Genomic DNA, 20,207 nt, shown 5'->3' on the forward strand with positions numbered 1-20,207 from the left:
GGGGGAGAAGAGGGAAACATATTCTAGTGAGCTATCCTCAACTGACAGCCTGCTGTTTCTAATAGGAAAATTTGTTTTTTTTTTTTTTTAAAAACTGGTTTTTGAAATAAAATTTGATACTACCAGGCATTTATTTTTTTAGTGAATACAGAAGATTACAAACAGTTTTCATTTTCCTTTGTTACTCAGGGAATCCTATCATGACTTTGTACCATTTCGTATTGGAATTTCTTCTGTGAAGCAAAAACAGTCCCAAAATGAAGGATCTTCAGGGGTCATAGGAACAGCAGATGATATTAAATCATTAAAGGTGAGAATAGTGAACTGCCTCTGAGTTGGTTTCGAATCATCCGGAGATGGAACCTAAAAGGGAGAAGAATAGATTACCTCATTGTTTTACCGCATGTTCACCTTACAATCAACTTCATGATTAGGAAAAAGAGAAACAAGACCAAGTTATTACAGGTCAGTAATATTAAGTTATAACATAACAGGATTTCTTGATAACTGCAATCATCCCTCATGTCAGTGTTGCCAACATAACAAATTAAGAAAAGTTAACAAATAACCTGGCCCTCGAACTTTTTTGGTTCATAACCTGTGGTATTTGTTTCAAATGTAGCTTTCTGAGCCACACATCCAAAAATTCTAAGAGATGAGTTAAAAGGATCCCCCAAATGTGTCACTTTTAATATGCAGCAAGGTTTTTCTGATGAGGTGGGCCATAATGCAAACTTCTGAGACCTCTCCTGAGGGCAGATCTGATAAAGTTCCCATCAACACAGAGTACCTTTACAGGAAAAGATTTATTCAGCACTCAGTGTGACCTCGGTTTCAGGTTCTCAGAGAGAGAGCCCCCGTTCACAACTAACCCAGTGGAGACCTTCTTTACCATCTCATCTCCTCTCTGAGGGCAGGGACGTGGATTTCATACTGTACACTAACAAAGCCCAGTACAATTTTGCATGATTTATGTCTCACAGCTATGCTGATGGCACTGTTATCCCAATTTTACAGATGGGTAAACTGAGGCTCAGGAAGATCTAGCACTCTGCCAGCTCACCCAGGTTAACATGGCAGGCTTGGACCTAGAATCCGGGTCTTCCTAACAGCATGCTTGTCCTGGAGACAGCCTACAGCACTCTGTAGCGTAAAGCTGAGACTTACCCACAGGGACGGGTAACCTGGGCCAGAACAGCTTCAGGTAACATCCGCGTGTAACTAAGTTAATGTCCCCTGTAATTAAGTTATAAAGACTTTAAATCCTTGGCTAACGGATCAGAGGCAGGGTCTGTGTGCGGAGCTATTATTCCAGTCCCACTATGGTGCCTCACGCGGGTTCCCTAAAAACAGGGACATGCACACAGCTCCGATTCTTCTAACTCTACCAGGATTCTTTAACACATCATTTCCGCAGAATCACAACTCTGTATGTGGAGGTCGAGGGCCCTTGACTGGAGGGTCTTTCTGTCTCATTTCCTCATGTAACAATTAACAGCAGAAGCAAGCAACCGCAGACTGTGATGGGAAGAACAGAGCCCCGTATTCTGCTCCAACATGACACACGGCCCCCATGCGTGTGAGCCTGTAACTCTGGGAATAATTCAGGAGATCACTATAAAAGGGGGAGGGGGTTCAACCTGCCATATAATGCCATTACTCAGCACCCCTCAGCTGGTACCTTTCTATTCCACACAGCCCCAGGGCACCCGGAAATAAACCACTGCTAAGGGGACTAAGACAGGGGCTATCTGGAGTTTCTATGGAAATAGAAGTATGAGGACAATACTAACAAAATTTCTCCTTTGTAATATTCTTGAATATGAAAAAACAGGTAATAGGCTCTTTAAAAATTTCTGTGAATTCCAAGATGATATTAAGGATTTGATAATGAAAAAACACTTCTAAATTCATAATCTTAAACAGACACCTCTAACCTGATAGAAACCAGATGACTGTTTCCATCAATAAAGAACAAAGTCCACACTGATTCACGCTTTTTAGAAAAAAGTAAGAGAAATCTTAAAAATCTTACACCCTGATGTCTGGATCCATCCGGTTTCCTAAGAGCCACGGCAACAAAATGGTGCTCATCTATTTTGCTTTCCTGAAAAATAAAAAGTAGTTAATAACATCACTAAATGTGCAAACTCAGATGTTCTTTGGTCTTTATTTTTCAATCTCCTTTCCCTCTCTCTCTGTATACACAGGCACCTGCCTCCTCTGACCCATTTATGACGTCACCTGGACTGTGGTCCCTTACTTGTGAATAATACTTCAGTATGTACTTCCTACTCGGGACATTCTCTCATGTAACCACACGAGTTAACAGCTTCAGGAAATTTACATTGAGACAAGAGTTGAATCTACCACCTGTATTGCAATGTTTGTGACTGAATCCAGGAATGTCCCTTACAGCATTCCCACCTTCTAGCACCAGAGCCCATCGAGGGTCAAAGTCTGCTTTCAGTTGTCCTGTCTTGCTAGCCTGTGTGTCTTTTACGACAACATTTTAAAATACAGGCCCCATTACTGTCCCTCCTTTGTTAACAGAGCATTGCTCATTTTTCTTTGGTCTGATTATGCTTTTTCAACCAGAAAATGAACTAGATGGAGTGCCCTATCTGGTGGCACATCGAGACAGCCCTCGGACCGTCACTGGTGTTTATTCTGGACGTACTTCAAGCGCTCACGTAAAAAACTCAGACCACAAGCCTGGTCTGTAAGTATTCGTGAACTATGGAGTACAGCCCGTGGGAACTCCGTGGGAACTCACAGGTAAGCCTGAAAGAACACGCGGTTTTCTGTCCTCTGCTAGGTCTGAAACATGGGGATGGGGCTTAGAATAGGACAGATATTGAGGTAATAGTTTGGATGATTTTAATAGTTTCTAATAGTTTATAAAGATACTGCAGTTACCTCAATATAAATAATATTTATTATATATATATAATAATATATAAATAATATAATACAAATTATAAATAAAACCACCCCAACTATTAAAGTTTCCAATGAAAAGCCACTTACTAAGGGATTCCTCCGTAAGATACCAGTCTGAAATAGGAAACTATAGTCAGAAATGGTATCTTCTTTGTATCTTCACACCTTAAGGTACCCAAATTAGCAAAAAATAAATGAGATTGAGTAAGGGACAAGTATGTTTAAAAGAAGAAAAAACTTAGCAGTGAAATGTCAGAAGACTGAACTGGTCAAAGGTGTTTTCCCTTTAATGAAAAGCAAGCTCACAATATTTGTAATTATAGACACAACTGCCCTTACTGATGCGCGGCATTCCCTTCCTCACTGTGAATACACAGACACGTGCACTTCCTAACGCAGGCACACTTCAGCTGTAATCACTTTTACAAAACCACTGACCACTTGGTAAGAGCTCTGCGGTGTCTACACCTGAGGGGACTATCAGAAGGAATCATGGGCGACCACCAGTCGGCCTCTGTCCGTCTGCTAGAACACCAGGATGCCCCGCTCGACCCACCTATACATCTCGCCAGAAGCCACAACTCAGTGACGCTGATTTCAAAATACAGCTTCCTCCTACTTAATGAGACCTCATAAGCACCATGTAAATATGAAACATGACACAACAAACACGAAGAGACCGCTTGACTCAATCACAGTACACCCACGCTCAGCGGGACGCTGCAACAGAAGCTCTGTGAGGGGAGAACTTTGCCGCTACGTCCTTCCTATCAAAGACGACACATACAAGAAATATCACATGAAACAAAAAAAGGGAAACCAGCAACTTAGCTACCTACTTAAACCAAGTTCATTCAGTGCTACTGAATTTAAGATTTAACTTCTGAAGACTTTCTAAATTTTCAAGACTTTCTCCTAAGCTTACAAATTTTATCCATAAAATTACTGTGAATATCAGAAATTCCCTATAATCTCCAACAAACCAAAAGGGAGCAAGAACATTTTATCTCTTTAGGAGATAGTTTAGTGTAAAGATTACAAAGATCAATCATCTGCAGTGAGAGTGCATGTTATTTTCTTCATAACGTAGCCCATTTTTAAACAAAGACAAAAGTTTAAGCTGGAACTTAAAAATTCAAATTTTATAATTTTTTTCAAATGGCAAAGCTGAAAATGTATCTCTCCTAAATATTAATACTTCTAATTCTTTAAGCACTTTCCTTCCAATGCAAAGAATTTCTATTTCATCTAACCTCATCATTTGGAACTTTTTGGTGGTGACCTTCTATGGAAACTGAGAGTCTATAAAAGAGGACATCCCTCTTGACCTAAGATTTCATTTTTCTAGAGGATTACTTTTCCAGGTATGGAATACAATATTTAAGTGAAAGTCCTCTGTATTTGTTACAATAAATAACGGATTCTTGAGTATGTCCAAGCTAGCATTTTTGGTCTATAATAAACTGAGCCGGGTCATAAAGAAAGGAAAAAGTAAAAGACAAAAAATGTCTTGAGTTTTCTAGTCCTGAATTCTAGTTATTTCTGAAGCCCTGTAAAGTGAATTCCTCTAATAGCCCATAATACTGCATTTTTGGCTTAAATGAGTTTGTGTTGGGTTCCTCTCTCTAATGACCAAGAATTGCTAGTGAGAGACCAAATATAGAGAGAGACCGCAATCTTTAACCCGGCTAATTACGGCCACATGATCGTGGTCGTCTAACCTGGACTCTCTCATCATGGGATTTCCCTTCCCATTTTACTGAACTCCCTGTGACTGACCTTTCAAGTATCAGCCTAAAATCTGTAGGCTCTCACAGCTTCCCTCACCCCTGCTCAGAGCACCAACAGTGGATTCCAGCAGTGTCTCATTTCAATGACCAGACCCCAAACTCTTCTCGTAGACATGCACACAATATGGAGAATCTTACAGTTAGAGCTAGTGTGATAAATTTCTTACTTCAAATGCCCATTCTTTTTCTTCTTCCCCATCCAGGAACAAACGTGTTTCCTTATAAACTTGGCCAATATCCAGATTTAATGGGGATATATCGAATTCAAGCCGTTGCAATTCAAAGCCTAGTCCAACACCAATGGCCTTTATGAAGCTTTCTTTCAGTGCCTAAAATACAGAGTTATTTTCTATTAGAGCATTCAGCAAGCAAAATTTTTCATAAACTTTACAGGCCCAACGCAACTGGAGTTTTAGCTCTATGCTACATCAGGGCTGTAAATTATTACTATTTTGGGAGGTGCCTACGTGGCTCAGTTGGCTGAGCTCCTGCCTCTGGTTCAAGTCATGATCTTGGAGTCCCGGGTTCACAGTCAGCGGGGAGTTTGCTTCTCTGTCTGCTCCCCTGCGCCCCCCCACCACCTGGCTCATGCTCTCTCTCTCACTCACTCTCTCTCAAATAAAATCTCAAAAAAAAAAAAAAAATTACTATTTTTACACTTACAGTAGCAAAGAGACAAACCAGATGTGTGATCTTAAGGTGAATCATTTAATCTCTTGGTGCCTCCATTCTGTCACATGTAACAGGAGATACTAATGATACCTTCCTCACAGCACTGTCATGATAATTAAATGAACTACCACGTGAAGAACATATGTTACATTAGAGCATATTACATTAGTGTTTGTTAAATAATATGTCTCCTGGCATGTAGCAAATACTACATTAGTGCTTGTTAAGTAAGGCCTCATGTGTATGAGCTCCTCTGAAAACAAAAGCATTAAATATTATTTAGAATTTAATACTTAATACGAAACAGTGATAAATAAAAGGTCTTGTTTTAACTTTAGAGCAGGTACCTTCTGAGAATTGAATATATATTCAATTTTCTTAAATGTGATTATAGCAATGATGCATAAAAATCATGAAGTTCGGGGCGCCTGGGTGGCTCAGTGGGTTAAGCCGCTGCCTTCGGCTCAGGTCATGATCCCAGGTCCTGGGTTCAAGCCCCACATCGGGCTTTCTGCTCAACAGGGAGCCTGCTTCCTCCTTTCTCTCTGCCTGCCTCTCTGCCTACTTGTGATTTCTCTCTGTCAAATAAATAAATAAAATCTTTAAAAAAAAAAAAAAAAAATCATGAAGTTCCCAAGTAGTCACCCATTTATTCCAAACACTCTACGAACTACTGGGTAACCAAAGGACTTTTGCTTCTGTTTTTAGTGAGGCTAATGGATCACCCTAGGGTTTTGTTCTCATAATTAGAAAGAAATTATACCCAGTTCCTGTAAAACATGTCAAGTTGAGTCCATTCATCCTTAAAGCTTCTGATCGTTTCCCATTCTTTGTTGGTGAACTTTCTTTTCATAATATGAAAGAACTCTGGAATTGAACCACGACCTGCCAATTGAGGAAATATAAAATTAAAAATAGCTATTCTGTTAACCATAACTGTCAAAGAGCACAAAGAGAAAGTAATCCTAAACAAAATGTCAGCAAATCAAAGCTGGGAATTAAAATAAGATTCAGTGACCAGCAGGAGTTAGCCCATAAACAGAAGCATAGTTTAAAAGAAATCATGAAATTCTGTGGAATATTAAATAATTAAGGGGGAAAAAACCACATATGGTTATATCAATAGATGCCATCTGAAAATATGATACAACTTAGCAGCCAAATGAGCTATAAATTCTAAGTAACTAGGAGGAAATTTCCTATATGTGGTAAAGTATCAGAAATCCATAAAAAACACTCTTAAAAGAGATACTCTCTAGGGTTTACATTTTTACTTTGCTACAGAACAGGAAAAAAAAAAAGCAATTTCCTTATTAGAAGTTTTTGAGAACCAGGAGAAAGCTGAGGATCTTTGTTATTACTCTTAAGTCACCACTTTACAAAATTAACATATGCTCATTTCCTTCAAAATAGTGCTCTCTCAACAGGTTTCCTAATTTGACATCTCCAATAGAAAAATATTTTAATTTCTGTCTTTTCAGGGATGCTCCTGTGAAATAAGTGCATTTAAAAAAAAAAAAAAAAAAGAAAGAAACTGAGACCCAGTCCTAGTGCCTCTTTACAGAACATTCTCAACAGGAATAATAGAAGAACTCAGAGAATCCAATTCTCAGAATTAAGAGCTAAGATGCAAATTAAAAATACAACATGTGCCTTTCGTATTATACTTTTCCAAAATATGACTATGTTGTTTGTCTACCTTTACCCCTAAGCAGGATGTTTCTATCATCGTTCATTTACTTACTGTACAAATAAGCAGATTACGTATAAACATTACACAGACATGTAGAGACCTAATGGTTACAAACATCAGTCCTGGTTCCTGGCCTCACACACGGACAGCCCAACTGGCCCATCAGAGAGCCTGGCCCTAGGGAGATGAACCACAAATGTCTACTGTATGAATAAATGAACTTAGCCATTATTTGTTTACTTCCCAATGCCATAATGCCCTATGTCCTTCCTTCAAGACTACATATTTTGCAGAAATACCACCTTCTCATCAAGGCAGTCCCTCTGTAGATTGTGATAACATAGTTTATCTACTGTAACTCCAATTTCCATTTCCAAAATACCCAGCTCTAAAATCTGCGTGCCCAACTGGCTGACCACCACTCTTGAAGTGACAGCCGCCACTACACTCTCTATGGGCATTAGAAACTTGTCTAGGGAAAAAAGATGTCAAATCCCCCTGCTGAACCTTTCCCTGGCATTTCATTGCTAACTCACCCCATAAGGATTCAACAGCTGGGCTCCTATGACGATCCTTTCCCCTGAAAAACATCCCAGTGCTAGATGCCAGGGACATGCCAATGAGCAGAACAGACCCGCCCTCACCTCCACAGGGGGCTTACAGTTTCTCCTGCAGTAACCATCTACCATTCCCAAAGTTCTGTCAAGGGCAGAACCCCATAAAAGCCAATTCTTCCACACAACTGTTTATGATTCCCCTACTATTCCCACTTCAACAGTCAACAGTCTCTTGTTAAGCCAGGAAATATTTCTGATGACCCTACAATGAGTGATAGGTGGTCCTTTACAAATCAAAACAAACACTCATTTATTTGCAAGTTCATCAGACTCATTTAATTCATCTGTTTACTCCCTGGCACTCTATTCCTCTCAAGAAGAATACCTTTGAACACATTTTATGAATTCAACTAATATTTACTGTCTGTATCTATTCATATTGTTAAAAGACTGCTATTTCCTAAAATTAGCCCAGCAAAGCTATAAAGTCATTTCATGTAACAGCACTGAAATAGTAAACTGATCTATAAGTCCCAAAGAAAGGGACTCTTCTTCAGGCCATGGACCCCTTACTCTTCAACACCTTCTTTAAGCCCCTGAATAAACACAGTCTTGTTAAAAAGCAAACAGAACTAGTACATACTGGCTTGAGAAAGAACACGCTTAAGACAGCAGGCTTGCAAAAGTGACAGAAAAACTGGATATTTTAAATGCTGGGAGTGTTATCTACATAAATCATCAACTGTTTCCTCTTTAACAGATCCTGGCACAGAGCAGTAACAATGGGGAAAAGCTACCTTGGATTTGGGAGACAGCACTGCATATTTTGAGTAGAACTGTAGTTATAACGGAACACTACCCAAAAAGCCATATTTAAAAATACATGCCTGTTGTCAACTATACTGTCATTTTGTTTGCTGGTTTCTTCATAACCTTCAAAGAGCCCGCTGATTTTTTTAACTAAATAAGATGGGGCAATCAAGAAAGAAAAAAGATTTAAATATGCATGCTAATAAAAAACAAACTGATTAACATAAAAGGCAATCTAGCACAATCACTGAAAGCAATCACAAACTGATTATGTACAGCTAAAAAAGTATCCAATGAGTGTGTTTTCATATACTTTTGAGAGCATTTTATCCATTCCACAAAATAAGAGATTTGAGAGCAACAGGAAAAGAGGATTTCGTAAATATTCAGCCAAAGCACGACAGCGCCACGGTGTGGCACTGTGGTGGAAATACATAGTGGGGAACAGTCTGTCGAGGAAACTGGAATTTAAAGGAAAAAAACAAAAAACAGTATGAAATACCAGAACAACACACCTGTCTCTCAGACTATCTGAAGGCAGCACAACTATCAGCCATATAATCTGGCAAATCTTCCTAATACAATCTTCGATTTAATCATACTGGATATTTAAGAATTTACACGTAAAGATAAAATGACTCAAAAACTAACATCATTCTAGACTAACCAAGTTTACAGAAACCAGATCCCCCCCGCCCTTGTAGGGTAAACTTCAGGAAAAGCAGTATTAGTTATTCACCGTTCCACAATGACCAGCTACTCAAGATTACAGAGCAACTGGGAAGTTCATTGAACAATTAAACATACAGTAACAACTTACAACCAAGTAATTTACATTAAGTGCCTCCAGCTGCTGCTGCCAGCCTATGGAAAAAAATCCTATTAGTGCCACAACCAACATCAATCTGTCCCCCAAACAAGGTCACTAATGTGTATCTGGACCAGCATCTCAGGTGAAGTTCACCTTTCTTCCTTAAAGAAAAAGGATCGGTTATTGGGGTGGGGAAGGGCAGGAGCTGAGCAAAGTCCAACTGCGCGTAAGAAAAACAACATTTAGTTTTTGATAGTAAGTCATATTAGAAATTCCAGTAGTGTCATTTTCTAGATACTGATTACATACATTCTCGCTTCCATGGGAGGGGACAAATTTCTAAAATCTGAGTTAGTATGTACACAATGATGTGTGATTTACAAGCTTACCTGTTTGGGAATTTATCCAGACACAAACCCAGAATAAAGCAAACTGCACGAGCGACTCCTACTGGGTTTCACAAGCTCATGGGCAAAGCCTCTCCCAGCTTCCAGACGATGGAGCTCTGGGGACCCTTCCCAGATGTGCTGTAGGGCAGAAACACTGGACCGAAAGGCAGCTACCTGGGCTGAAGCCCTCCCTGTTGGCAGCCCTGAACCCTGGCTGCTCTCCATGTTTCTGTGAGCGCTCTTTTTTCAACACACACGTGTCAGCACACACGTGTCAACACACACATAGGAAATGGGCCTACAGAGCCAGGACAGGATTCTGTGGCTGTAAATGTGCTTTCTTTTAGACAATCTTTTTTTTAAGATTTTACTTATTTATTTGACAGAGAGAGAGAGAGATCACAAGTAGGCAGAGCAGCAGGCAGAGAAAGAGAAGGGGAAGCAGGCTCCCCGCTGAGCAGAGAGCCTGACGTGGGGCTCGATTCCAGGACTCTGGGATCATGACCTGAGCTGAAGGCAGAAGCTTAACCCACTGAGCCACTCAAGCGCCGCTATAAATGCGCTTTCAAGGACCCTGAAGGCAAGGTGGAGGGGCAGGAGGGTGAGGCCGCCCCAGGGACCAGAACACTGAGCATAGAGACCCCAGGGACTAGTTGTAGACCTTGAAACCTTAGGTCATTTGCCCTGCTGGGTTGCACACTTGCTTGGAACCCATGCCTCCCTTTTACCTTCCAACTTCTCCCCTTTGAAGTGGGAAAGTCTACCCTACACCTGTTCCACCATGGAGTCACAGGAGGAGATGGTTGGTTTTCTAGTTGAACAGGCCCGCTGAAGAAAGAGGTGTACTGCCCCACCAGGGAGCATACCCAGCCTCACCTCTACCTTAGATCACTTAGATGATGACATCTGACCTTTCTGAGTTGAGGATGTTCAGAAGAGATCTTGGAGTCGGATGGAATAGGCTAAGATCTGGAGAGGCTGGGATGGGATGACTTTATTTTGTATGTGGGACAGACAGAAACTGGGGAAGGGGGAGGCAGAGGATGGACTATGCTGGGTTGAACAGTGTCTCCCCCAACTCATGCCCACCCAGAACCTAGGAAATGGACCCTTCCGTGCACAGGGTGCAAATGTTATCAAGCCAAGAAGAGATCACACTGGGTCAGAGTGGGCCCGGTATCTAATGACTGCCGTCTTTCTGAGGGGACCACTGAGGCAGAGGATGCAGGAGAGAAGGCCGCGCGAAGATGAAGGTAAAACCAAAGTGATGGAGCTACAAGCCAAGGAACGGCGGGGACTGCCGGGGGACCAGGACGGAGTGACGAAGGAGTCTTCTCTGGAATAAGAAAGGGAGCGCGGTGCCGTCAACACGCTGACTTGCGGCTCTCAGAACACAGTGAGTTCTGTCGTGGCAGACACACGAGTTCGCCGTCCTCCGCCAGGAGCCCTGGCAACCGACACCCGCGCTCCCCAGGGCACACGTCACGCACAGCCGCACCGCTGTGCTCCTGGGACTGAGTGCCACGCCCGCGACAAACGTCCCTACGGGCCTCCAGCACCTCCTCGCTGGTACGCACGGACGTCTCGGGGGTCTCTGGGAGCTTCGGACGGGGACGGGGAGTCGGGGAGACCGAGGAACAGCAAGGGACGCGCCGGCAACCCCTGAGCACGAGGAAGCCGAAGCTCTGCCCTCGCTGCGGCCGCTCCAGCTCCCGCTCCCGGGTGTCGTGTGGGGCTCCTCCGTCCCGAGCTCGTCCCTTCACCGAGGGAGGCCCGAGCGCTTCTCCCACAGAGACTTCCAAGCATTTTACACCGTAGCCATATTAACCTCCGTCCACCAAGGGCGCCACAACGCAGCCCCGCGTTTGTGAGAGAGAGGACTGACTGAAACCGGCCTTCCGCGGACCTCGTGGCTCCTTCCGGCCTTTGGGAGCCTGACGGGAAGCCGTCCTCCGGACGTCTGACGAAGCGGACTGGTCCCTGGGCTCTAGACCGTTAGTTAGAAGCTAGCTCTCCTGGCGCTCCGCAGCGCGAGACGAGACGGGCTCTGACGGCGCTCTCGCGAGTTCCACACTACGAACAGCGAGCGCGCCGCGTCTCTCCCCGCTGCCCCCGCAGTGGCGTCCGCTACAGCGTCCCGACGTCAGCACGTCGGCCACGCCCCCAAGCAGTGCGGACGCACAGAAGCCGCCTGCGCTCTCAGAAGTTCTGTTCCAGCGGATGGGGGGTGGCTGTCGCGGGGTCTGCATTTGCAAGGAGCGTCCCGACCCATATCAGAAGCACCACTCCATACACGCCACAGCAGCGACGGGCACAACCACCTTAGAGTGAGCGTTTCTTAAGAAGGTTCTTAGTAACGCCAGCCCTTCCCAGGTTTAGGCCCTGATCTACCCAGCACTGGTGGTAGCAGAACGGTTAAGCCGTCAGAATGTGAAACCTAATACACACACAAATTCTAGAGGAACGAAAGATTTAAATGTAAAAATAATTTTAGAACAAAATCTAGTAGACTCTACTCTATGGGTAAAGTAAATCTTTCATCAATTTAATTATTTTTTCCAAACAAGACAATTCAGAACTTATCAAGGAAAAGAGAGATGCATTTAATTAAAAAATAAACTCATATGGCCAAAAATATGTTTAAAAGATAAATATAGAATGGGAAAAATCCAACAAATTTGGTCAATAGACTGTTAATATCCATAATATGTAAAGATCTTTTATATAACGACTAGAAAGTATGGATATGTAGTTTACACAAAAAAATTCAAATAGTCAATAAGCTATTGACTATTGATCACTCTTGTTATCAGAGTAATGTACCATTTAATAAATCTTTATCCACTGAACTACTCTATGTAAATAATTCTAACGCTCTTAGTGGACTATTCTTCTGCTGATACCACGCTTGTCTTTACAATGCCTAACACAGCTGCAGAGAATGGTAAAGCCAGTTCCTCTCACTATATTTCTCATCCTCTTAAGACATCAGTGCCTCCAGGGGCACCAGGGTGGCTCAGTGGGTTGAGCCTCTGCCTTTGGCTCAGGTCATGATCTCAGGGTCCTGGGATCGAGCCCCTCATCAGGCTCTCTGCTCAGTGGGGAGCCTCCTTCCCCATCTCTATCTGCCTACCTGTGATCTCTGTCAAATAGTCTTAAAAAAAAAAAAAAAGGAATCAATACCTCCATAAAAATGTTAAATTCATTTAACCCAGTTCACAGAATTTTTTATACACTTGTGCTGGCAAGTCCTTACACAGCTATCAACAAAATGTAGTAGTGAGAAGCAGTGGCTCGGTATGTCGGCTCGGTATTGTGGCTACAAAGCCATGATCTTCTATTTTTGAGCCGTCACCTTGGGCCAGTGTCTTAATCTATTTTTTTTTTTAATCTATTTATTTGAAAGAGAGAGACAGCAAGAGAGAGAAGGTGCAAGCGCACACACAAGGGGGAAAGAAGGGAGAGAGAGAGAGAGAATATCAAGCAGACTCCACACCAAGTGCAGAGTCAGATGTGGGGGAGGAACTCGTGACCCTGAGATCACGAACTAAGCCAACTGCTCAGTAAACACTAGCTCTACACTGCTTACCCCATCAAATCCTCTGCATAGCAAAGACCTGGCATGTATCCAGGCAGGGGGAAAGCTCCCTGCAGGCGAAGACCTGGTTCTCCAGTAAGGAGTTCAGAGAACAAAAGGAAGAGTGACTTACTGAAGGTGCCTGCAAGCTGTGTCTCCAAGCTTAAGAAAAATGCTTTAAGCACATCCAGCAAAACACAGGTCCAGGAGAACAGAGACCAGTCTACATGGAAACAACAGAGGAACAGACTGTACGAGCAACAAGGATAAAAGCCGAACCTGAGAAAGGGGGTGTGAAGGAGAGAAGCAGCTGGTAGATCCGTGGATGTTGAGGATTAAGACCCAGAGAAGAACTACTTGTGATCGTAATTCAGAACAGTTAATATTCTAGCTAGAATCTCAGATGAGTAACATTTTCTGTTGTGGCTGTGTACTCATTTTTTTATTTTTCAACAAACACAGTCAGCAAAACCTAGAACCCCGACCCTCTGTACACGCAGTAAATATTCATGGAGCACCTGCTCTGTGCCACACACTCGGGTAAGTCCCAGGTCCACGGCAGCGAAGACAAATAAGCCATGGTTCCTGACCTCCAGTGCGGGAGAACAACATTCCAGTAACTAAGCTACAATCACAAATCAGAAGGGCCACAGAGGGTCAGAGAATCTTTTCTAAGGAGGTACTCGCTCCGTCTCACCCTTCAGGTCTCAGCTACTCAAGAAAAGACGGGGCAGAAGAACAGGCAGACAAAGGACTCTGAACAGGAAAGCGTCTGCTGCACGGGAGGTAATGAAAGATGAGTGTGGACAGTACTGAGCAAGGAGAGCGACCAGAAATGTGGAGAGAGAGGTAAATGAGATCAAGACGATAGGGTCATGTTAAGGTGACTGGGCTTATTAAGAACCAACCCAAGAGGTTTGAGAAAACTGGTGTAGGGATTTTTAATAATTTTTTTTTAAGATTTTATTCATTTATTTGTCAGAGAGAGAGAGAGAGAGAGAGAGGGAGGGAGAGATCACAAGTAGGCAGAGAGGCAGGCAGAGACAGAGGGAGAAGCAGGCTCCCTGCCGAGCAAGGAGCCCGATATGGGACTCGATCCCAGGACGCTGGGATCATGACCTGAGCCGAAGGCAGCCGCTTAACCAACTGAGCCACCCAGGCGTCCCATGGTGTAGGGATTTTTAAAGACCACTGTCTTCTGTACAGAGAAATGTACTACCCGGACAAAAGTGAAAAGGGGTAACTAATTATAATAATGCAGGGAATGGTATGATGGAAACAGACCGACTCTACCACCTTCCTACTTATAGTACCACTTCTCACTTTATACTTACTGTACTTAATTCACAGAGCAGCTCTTCTAGAGAGCAATTCTTTGGCAATCATTTCAAAGCTGTTAAATTTGTATTAAATCTCAAAATATAGTTACTCTGTCCCGCCAATTAATATCCAGCCATGTTTATAATAAAAATGGAAATCTGAAAATGTAAAATCATGGGGGAAAAATTGCTTTTGGTCTTTTCCCAAATTTAAATCATAATTTTTATATTATATCTATTTTATCCTGCCTTATTTTTAAACATGACAACAAAATTAAACAATTCATAAAACTATCTTTTCTTTTATACTTATAAAAGCCTTTAATGCTGGATAGAAATTAGAAAATGAAGCAAAAAAAAAAATGAAGCAAAACCAATTTCCCAATTGGGGGTAGCAAGCTATAATGATGACCTACAAAAGTCCTTCCCTACCGGGGTTAGAAAGGTACTGCACTGGCACCTTCCCTCCATCAGGGTCCCCAATATCTTCTAATCCCTCTTCTCCTGATAGTCATTTCTTGGGTGCCAACCATGCACGAGCTACTCTGGTGTAAGGCTCTTTTCTCCATTAAGCAGAGAATCAAGTGGCAGGTGCAACAGGGTTCCCAACTGCGGACATCTGGCTGGAAGAGGCCCGGAGCCCCCAGATCCATCAGCCATCCCACAGCAGCCCTGGAGGAGACCGGACAGCAAGGGCAAGCACCCGCTTCCGCTGGAAGGCAAGACTCTGCAAGTCCCTACATGCAACTCGCAGGGACAGGAGAATGAAGGACAACACGGAATGGAGTCTTTCAAGGTACCCGCGACGCACCAAAGGCCGACTCCATCTTGAGAGCGGACGATCTAATAATGATGTCCGACACAGGGTACGAAGCTGTATCCTTCCATCACTCGGCAGCTCGCCTCACGGACTTGGGTACACAGAGCAATTCTAATGAAAGCCAGCGAAGGAGAACAGTGTGCACTCCCCCGAGTGACGAAACCATGTGCACGCATACTTCAGAAATGAGGGACACGATCACAACACTAGGGACAAATGGAAAAGATCTCTTCCTCATGCGAGACGTATCAACAGGTCTTTGGCAATGAAGCAAAGGAAGTAAAAGGTCTGGACACTGAGACCAGCCAAATAAAATCAGTCAAAAAAAGTATGGGGGGGGGCTCTTATAAAATACAATTAACAGGAAACCGAGTTTTCAATTTTTGCTCAATTACCTTACCAATGATTAAAAGTTTCAATTAGCAATTACTTGTTTATCCAGTACCGACCATAAGCCAACACTGTTCATGAAGCCAACCGGTAATAAATTCTGTCTCACAGGCCTAATTTCAAGGCAGGTGTTAATCTGACGAGCCAGCTATCACTGTAATTGGGCTGACTGCACTGTATGGACCAGTGGCCTCTCAGATGATTTCTGATTTTTGGAATCAGGACAAAAGAAAGCTATGAAAGCATATGCGCTTGTTCCCATGCTCACCTTTTCTGAATAAGTTGCCTTTTTTTTCTTTTTTTAAAGATTTTATTTATTTGCGAGAGAGAGAACACAAGCACAAGCAAGCAGAGGGAGAGGGAGAAGCAGACACCCCACTGAGCAAGAAGCCCGATGAGGGGCTTGATCCCAGGACCCCGGGATCATGACCTGAGCCGAAGGCAGACGCTTCACTGACTGAGCTGCCCAGGGGCCCCTTATTAGCTATGATCCTGCTGAAAAGCCAATCCTCTCCAGAGAAAACCATGTGCATATTTATATGAAATATAGTAAACAATATTAAGGGGGTTAAAAAAAATGCCTTGATGCTTACCCAGGGATTTCTGGGTCGAGCCCCCATTCCTATGAGAGAGCTTCCTGAGGAAAGCTAAGGTCGAGCCCCCATTCCTATGAGAGAGCTTCCTGAGGAAAGCTAAGAACCAAGCTCTCACACAGAGGTCAGGAAGAAAGAAGTGGTGGGAGAACGCGAGGTAAATACACTGATCGCAACAGTGAGAGAGGAGAGTCACCTTGTCCTCTGAAGCCCCAGTGGGGCAGCACAGGGCACAGCTGCATCCATCTGACAAAATACTTAGCGGGTACTGTGACCGCTACACAATGTTGGGGCGGAGACTTGGGGCGGCCACCAACCTCGGAAGGAGCTCACAGTTCTTGCTCTCGTGTGGCTCGTAAGGACCACGAGTGACAATCGCGTATCCTGACGAATCGTCTGGAGCGGAGACAGGTTACTGGCATGAAGGAAATGTCTCTTACAAGAGCCTATCACTAAAGAATCTAGCTAGGACAGAGGGTTCACAGAGCCTTACAGAGTGAGACTGAGGTGACAGCCAACCAGTCCATGGTCATCTCTGCAGAAAGAGGGGTGGGTGAAGTTAACACAAATCTTCTAGACTAAGGGCAATGGAAGATTCTGCACGCAGACAGTGCAGAGACGCGGAAGCCACACTCGCAAGTTAGGAAGATGCTGGTTCCTTACCTCCTGCCAACAGTACTAGCGCATTAACGGGGGGGGGGGGTGCCCTGAAACGATGAAATCAGACATTTTCCATATAGCACCGGGTACAATGCGCTGGCAGAGAGGAAGCGCTCACTGGATGTGAGCGACGCTGAAAATCACAGAGCAGTGAAGAGAACCTGTGCTCTGCTAATACAGTCTGGGTACGCTCAACCCCACAGTCAATGTGAAAAGTTCCTACAGCCACCAATTATGAATTTCTAAAGCAGAATACAGGCAACTTAAATATTTTACTAACTGCTTGCTCTTTGTTTTCACTAATGTAGTAAATGGGATGCACTGAACTGTATTTAGATGTAACACAAATCTCTACCCAAGGGCTAGAATATACTTCACCATTGAGATTTTTTTTTTAAGCAAAACAACTTCCTGATGAATTCTGGAGAATACTTGAGTGAAACAAAGTTCTTACAATATAATTATTAAGTTTTCTGAATGGAATGCTCTTGAAAATTGATGAATTCGGTTTAACATCTGTTATTTAAATAAAAGACAAACAGCTATTTAAAAACTGTTCTTTAAAAAATTTGACCATCTTGGAAAACAGTTTCAAGTTTAGTCTTATTTAACAAGCCGAGGTATAATCCAAAAAGAAAACCCTCGTATTTTCACTTTGCCTCCAGGCAAAGCATTACACGCATCCCCAGTAATGGGGAATCTTGCCTTTACATAGAAATCTGTTGATGTTCACGGAAAAAGGGAAACACACTCTTTTCAGATCATGCTCTCTCAGATACACCACCGATGAGTACTGAGCACATTTTCCCTAAGCTTTAGTATCTGTAATCCACCTCCTGGCCTGAGATTTCAGAACAGATAAGAACTGAGAAAACAAGACGCTTAGCACCGCAAAAATGCAACATTACCTGGAAAACTGGTCTTCATTACATCGATTCCAACTTGTAGCTCAGGTTCAGCAGCGAGCACCGCATAGTCCCCTTGATGAGAGACATTAAAGTTGAAGTTGGGGTAGGGATTCAAGGAGTCTTTTGCAAGAACTGGTTTTCCCTTTGCAGTTCTTTGCAAACGAATGTTATTCCAAGGGATATTCAATTTCTCTGCAACTAATTTCCTTATCATCAGACGACCAGCCTGTTAAGGAATTAAAACATGTGGTATGTATTGAGGTCTACTAAAGACTCAGATACCCTACCTATAACATACAAAGTCTATTTTTGTGGTTTCTAAAATAAATTCATTTTTAAGTGTTTAAAAGTATATTAAGTATTAAACTTGATGTACTAAGATTTAAGCAATGCTTAAGAAAGTAGAAGAAAAAGTTAAAGTCCCTCTTTAGCAATTCCCTCCCCTCAACAAATAACCAATGTTAACAATTCTGCATCTTTCTGTTCTTCTAAGTATCTATATACCTTTTCATTTAGATATGCGCTTTTTTTTTAATGTAGATACATATTTGAGATCCTACTATAAGGAGGACTGCACCAGGCCTAAGCTTTATAACTTGCAAGTGTTGGGGATTATTTCATGTCTGTACCTATGAGTCCGGTCTGTCCCTTTTAACTGTAGTCTAATATTTCATAGTATCAAGATACTCCTCTTGAACGACTCCGCTATTACTGGACTTTTAGGCGGGCTCTAGTTTAGCTATTACGAAAAATTTCCCAGTGAACAGACCTATTCTACCTACATCTCTGTGAATATGTCCAAGTACTTCTAGATCCCATACACCTATCACTCAGCTTCAATAATTAGCGATGCATGACTTGTTTCACATACACCCCTTCCACTGTCCCACTTCCATGAATTATGAAAAAACAAACTGCTCAAATCATACAAAAATGCCCAAGAGTAGGAAATAACAAAGTCTGTAATAATTTATAAAATACCTTTCCAGGTGTCTCCCCTTCCATTCTAACATTCTAACATAGACTTTCAAAATCTGCATGACTTTATGAATTACACAATTTCTTACAAACTATAAAAAAGTTAAAAAGAAATTCACCACTCTGCCTTCAAAACACTATTAGTCCACAGCCCAAACGAAAAGGTGTTTCTATCCGGGGCACTTTCGAGCAATGGCGGTCTTGGAAGATGATCACTAGAGGCGACTTCAAACTGCACCCTGCGGCCGAGATAATTCTGAAATCCAACTTTCCCTTTGTTGCTTGGAAAGGCCTAACCACAACCAACATTTCATTTACAACGGCGTTCCCCGAGCGACGCAATCGGGGAGGGAAGCCCGAGGGGCGTCCCCCCGCCGGGCCGGCTTCTCCGGGACGAGAAGGCCGGCCCGGGCCTCCTCCCGCGACCCCGAACCCCCCGTCGCGGTGTGCCGGGGCCTGTCCGTGCCGGGCGCCGTCAGGCAGGCGGCGCGGGGTCGCGCGGCGGGGCGCCGGCGTGGCCCGCAGACACGCTGCCCGCGGGACGCGCCGCACGGCCGCCAGCCCGTCCCGACACACAAAGGGCCCTCCGCACCCCAGACCCGAGTAGTACCATGGCCGCCTTAGCGTCCCGGGCAAAGACGAACTGGCCGATGCGCTCCTTCTCCTCGGGCTGGATCGACCGCACGGCCAGCAGCCACTCCGCGCGGCTCGGCAGCCAGGTGCCGCACGAAAAGGCCCAGCGCACGCCCTCCATGGCCGGCACCAAGCGGGACCGCGGGGCGGGTGAGACCTTGCACCGAGAAAAGACCTCGCCGCCACGCCGGCTCTGATGGCGCGGACGCTGGCGTGGCCCCGCCCCCTTCTTCCCGGCGTCGCGGCGGAGGGGGCGGTGCGGACGGCGACGCGCACGACGCCCCGCCCACCGGGAGCGCAGGTTTCCCCGGCCCAGCCGCGGTGTCCAGGAGAGATGGGCTAGGGGCGGAGACCGAGGCCCGCCTCTGCGCTCCGCGCTCTGCGGCAGCTCGTGACGTCACGAGGGGCGGGGCCTCGCGGAGAGAAGAGGGAGGGACCAAGGCCGAGAGCCCCCTAATTACGCCAGTCACACTCGGAGAAGCGCTAACGGGACAGCGGTTCAGGCCAATCGCAGTCAGGCCTGCGGAGGCAGCGAGACTAGGGTGGAGACTTCGGAGACTGCAGTTGCATGTGGGTGAGCTCTGGGGTCTGAGGGAGGAGTGGGATGGCAGCGCCGGGTGCTGGGGGGCCCGCGGAGGAGGGGATCCCCGGGGCTCTGGCCGCC

The 20,207-nt window shown here is 44.2% G+C and overlaps 2 protein-coding genes across 2 annotated transcripts in view; one reads left to right on the top strand and one right to left on the bottom strand.

Annotated features, from left to right (window-relative positions):
* Positions 1–6: 6 nt before the first annotated feature.
* Positions 7–19,772, bottom strand: LOC111153784 (aminoadipate-semialdehyde dehydrogenase-phosphopantetheinyl transferase). Its single transcript, XM_022513022.1, has 6 exons — positions 19,521–19,772; positions 17,933–18,158; positions 6,169–6,290; positions 4,901–5,062; positions 2,036–2,107; positions 7–363 (listed from the first exon to the last, which is right to left on the bottom strand). Exons 1-6 carry the CDS (start codon positions 19,662–19,664, stop codon positions 199–201), a joined length of 891 nt encoding a protein of 296 aa, XP_022368730.1. The 5' UTR covers positions 19,665–19,772; the 3' UTR covers positions 7–198.
* A 196-nt stretch (positions 19,773–19,968) lies between these two features.
* LOC111153870 (kelch repeat and BTB domain containing 3) overlaps positions 19,969–20,207 on the top strand; it is a 31,267-nt gene continuing 31,028 nt past the window's right edge. The window contains exon 1 of the mRNA XM_022513146.1: positions 19,969–20,113. The gene's annotated coding sequence lies outside the window, so the exon portion shown is untranslated. The remainder of the gene's footprint in view (positions 20,114–20,207) is intronic.

The sequence above is a fragment of the Enhydra lutris genome, unplaced genomic scaffold (assembly GCF_002288905.1).
Source record: "Enhydra lutris kenyoni isolate GAN:26980312 unplaced genomic scaffold, ASM228890v2 scaffoldscaffold34, whole genome shotgun sequence".
Classification (NCBI taxonomy): Eukaryota; Metazoa; Chordata; class Mammalia; order Carnivora; family Mustelidae; genus Enhydra; species Enhydra lutris.

What these genes read in the sequence shown, in the direction of transcription:
- LOC111153784 (XM_022513022.1), bottom strand. Translation starts at nt 19,664, where the DNA reads ATGGAGGGCGTGCGCTGGGCCTTTTCGTGCGGCACCTGGCTGCCGAGC. An exon ending in GGGACGCTAAGGCGGCCATG is followed by an intron (nt 18,159 to 19,520) that starts GTACTACTCGGG and finishes ATTCCTTAACAG; the next exon opens with GCTGGTCGTCTGATGATAAG. An exon ending in ATGGATCCAGACATCAGGGT is followed by an intron (nt 364 to 2,035) that starts GTAAGATTTTTA and finishes TCTCCCTTTTAG; the next exon opens with GTTCCATCTCCGGATGATTC.